Source organism: Artemia franciscana, chromosome 14, assembly GCF_032884065.1.
Source record: "Artemia franciscana chromosome 14, ASM3288406v1, whole genome shotgun sequence".
NCBI classification, from domain to species: Eukaryota; Metazoa; Arthropoda; class Branchiopoda; order Anostraca; family Artemiidae; genus Artemia; species Artemia franciscana.
The window spans coordinates 24,533,859-24,537,483 of NC_088876.1; the positions used below are offsets into that span (position 1 = coordinate 24,533,859).

General features: G+C 35.4%; 1 protein-coding gene across 1 annotated transcript; it reads right to left on the reverse strand.

The window, feature by feature from the left end:
- Positions 1-804: 804 nt before the first annotated feature.
- On the reverse strand, positions 805-3,099 carry LOC136035835 (zinc finger protein 271-like). Its single transcript, XM_065717796.1, has one exon. The coding sequence runs from the start codon at positions 2,962-2,964 to the stop codon at positions 1,351-1,353; it is 1,614 nt and encodes a 537-aa protein (XP_065573868.1). The 5' UTR covers positions 2,965-3,099; the 3' UTR covers positions 805-1,350.
- Positions 3,100-3,625: the final 526 nt, after the last annotated feature.

The following is a 3,625-nucleotide window of genomic DNA, read 5'->3' on the forward strand; positions in this document are numbered from 1 at the left end:
AAAACTGGAAACCCCCCCCCTCGCCCTATTTGAGATAGGGTTTGTAATATCAGAGCTCGATTTGAGCCCTAATCCTAGTTTTCTTTGGTCTAGCTTTCATTTGGATCCGTTGCTCCATTTGCAAGTTATACTAAATTAAACAAAAAGCTTGACTTTTTTCAGCACTTAAAACCCACTCCCCCTCGTGCTATTTGAGCTACGGTTTTCATCTCAAAACTTAATGCCTGTCATGGTCTTAGGCATCTTTGGTTCAATCTTCATTGAGATGCATCACTCCACTCGCAAGTTACACTGAATTAAATGAAAAACCCAACTTTTTTCTAGCACTTAAAGCCCCCTTCCCCTAATTAAGCTAGGGTCTTCATTTCCAAACATTATGTGTCTCATGGTTTTGGCATCTTTGGCTTAACTTTCATTGAGATCCATTACTTCATTCGCAAGTTAAAACGAGTTAAACAAAAAACTCAACTTTTTTTAGTACTTACAGCCCCCTCCCCCTAATTAAGCTTGGGTCTCCATCCCAGGACTCAATGCATATCATACCCTTAGGGATTTTTATTCAATTTTCATCGAAATTCATCTCTCCATTTGCAAGTTAAACTGAATTAAATGAAAAACTCAATTTTTTTTAACACTTAAAGCCCCCTCGCCCTAATTAAGCTCAATTTTAAGCCAAATAGTTCAATTTTAATACAAATATGACAGGTGGTTCTCCCGCTATACTCGATTACACAGACGGGCAGACAGACAGACAGATCTCAAAAACCTATCTTGATGGATATTTTCCACTATCCAAATAGGTGATGATCCCTGGATGATGATATGCTATTCTTTTCCTTTTTTTTGGATTTAATGAGCCAACATGGCTACCTAAGACGTTGCAAAATCTGTCCGTCCGTCTGTCTATCTGTCCGCCCGTCTGTGTAATCAAGTATAGGGGGAGAACCGCTAGTAAGATTTGGATGAAAATTTGGATGGCCAGATTTGGTGTCAAGGATCATTAGACACATCAAGTTGAAAGATGAAGACCCAAGCTCAAATAAAACAGGGGGGAAAGGTCTTTGCCTGCTAAAAAATAGTTTTTCGTTTAATTCAGAGTAACTGAAATATTTTCTTCTCACGTGTATGAAATACTTCATTGGCATTCAAGCATTTGAGAGAATTCCTTCTATCGAATACCACGTTTGAAGGATTTCTCACCTTACGTAATTTTTATGCTCGTCAAAATGGACTGCCTAATAAAAGCATTTTTACACACATCACATTTAAACGGTTTTTCACCTGTTTGTTTTTTTCTGGTATTCAATCAAATTGCTGTTTTCATAAAAACATTTGTTGCGTTTATCACATTTAAACTGTTTTTAACCTTGTATGTAGTTTTTTATGCTTGTCCAAATTATGGGATTGAGAAAAGCATTTCTTACAGACATCACATTTAAACGATTTTTCACCTGTATGCAATCTTTGGTGCACATTCAAATGGCCGGATTGAGAAAAGCCTTTGTTACATACGTCACATTTAAACGGTTTTTCACCTGTATGCACTCTGTGGTGCTTAATCAAATCGCCGTTTACAGAAAAACATTTGTTACATACGTCACATTTAAACGGTTTTTCACCCGTATGCACTCTTTGGTGCTCATTCAAACTGCTCGATTGAGAAAAGTCTTTGTTACATACGTCACATTTAAACGGTTTTTCACCTGTATGCACTCTGTGGTGCTTAATCAAATCGCCGTTTACAGAAAAGCCTTTGTTACATATGTCACATTTAAACAGTTTTTCACCTGTATGCACTCTGTGGTGCTTAATCAAATCGCCGTTTACAGAAAAACATTTGTTACATACGTCACATTTAAACGGTTTTTCACCCGTATGCAATCTTTGGTGCACATTCAAACTGCTCGATTGAGAAAAGCCTTTGTTACATACGTCACATTTAAACGGTTTTTCACCTGTGTGTGTTCTCTGGTGTATAATCAAACTGCCGTTTCTAGAAAAGCCTTTGTTACATACGTCACATTTAAACAGTTTATCACCTGTGTGTGTTCTCTGGTGTGTAATCAAAGTGCTGTTTACCGAAAAACATTTGTTACATACGTCACATTTAAACGGTTTTTCACCCGTATGCAATCTTTGGTGCACATTCAAACTGCTCGATTGAGAAAAGCCTTTGTTACATACGTCACATTTAAACGGTTTTTCACCTGTGTGTGTTCTCTGGTGTATAATCAAATTGCCGTTTATAGAAAAGCCTTTGTTACATACGTCACATTTAAACAGTTTATCACCTGTGTGTGTTCTCTGGTGTGTAATCAAAGTGCTGTTTACCGAAAAACATTTGTTACATATGTCACATTTAAATGGCTTTTCACCTGTATCAGACTTATTTAGTATTTTTCCCGTGTTTGTTCTTGGATATCTTTCTAATTTTCCGCGGTTTTTACTGTGCAAGTGACTATTAGAAAATATTCTCCGATTTTCTTTGCTTTTCGCTTCTGATTCTGAATCATGTAAACTTGGGGAACCGTTAGTAGACGGATTCTGTGAAACCCCTAGCAATGCATTTCCCTGCAGGTCTAGCTCAGACAGGTTTGGTGAAAAGTGACCTTTTATAATTAGATGTTGTTTTATATCACCAATACATTCACACAAACAAATGGGGCATCGTCTTGTTTCTCCCATTTGGTGTTCCATAAAATGTGGAACAAACTCACTGTAATCACGAGCTACTGCAGGGCAGACATCGCACTCGATTGGTGAAAGTTTTTCACAGCCAGTGTCAAAATGAAGATCCAGCATCAAAAATGATTTTTCTATTTTCCCACAGGAGCCACAACGCCAGATGCCAGCTGTTAATTCTTCTATAGCCTTCTCTTTCAGCCTTTTCACGACAATGATTAGTTTTGGGCCTAAGAGTTCTGGTTGAATTATGCCATCAGAGGTGTTCAAAGTAGAACTCATTATCTCTAAAGTAAAAGAAAAATAAACTAAGCTAGCATAACAATTATAAATAAAAAGTGAGCGTTTCAAAAGTAATACATGATTAGGGTGTAAATTGTGTCCCCAATATTTTCAAATTTTTAAGCTATCTGATATAGTACAAATCAAACTTTATTCTAAATTAAAGAAGAAGGGAAAGAAATGCTTGAAACTATCAGTTCGTTGAATTAGAATATTAAGAAAACTCACTATAGAGTAGCGCTGAAACAGATAGTATGTAGGTAAGACTTTTATTATGTTTTAAATATCAAGTTACTATTGACATCATGATCCGTAAAACGTTAAAATGAAACCAAAATATCAACAAGTTTCTCATTAAAAAAAACAAAATGTAAAATACTGCTAAAAGGAAACAAAATATAATGAGAATTCAATATTTGAATTCAACTTATATTCCCTTTTTATATAAATTGAGATTTATATTCCCCTCTTAAATGTATAATATTTTATTAAAATTACACTCGGTAATAAAATTATTAATTCGTTAAATCAACATAAATTCTTGTCATATATTTTAAACTTAAGATTTTCGGAATCACTTCCAGCTTTAAAGCACACTCCCACTTCCTCCATTACCCCAAAAACTTGTATATATTTCTAGGTTACAAATAAGTGTTAGGCT

Bases quoted from the DNA above. Each gene is read 5' to 3' on its own strand.
- LOC136035835 (XM_065717796.1), bottom strand. From the start codon at position 2,964: ATGAGTTCTACTTTGAACACCTCTGATGGCATAATTCAACCAGAACTC.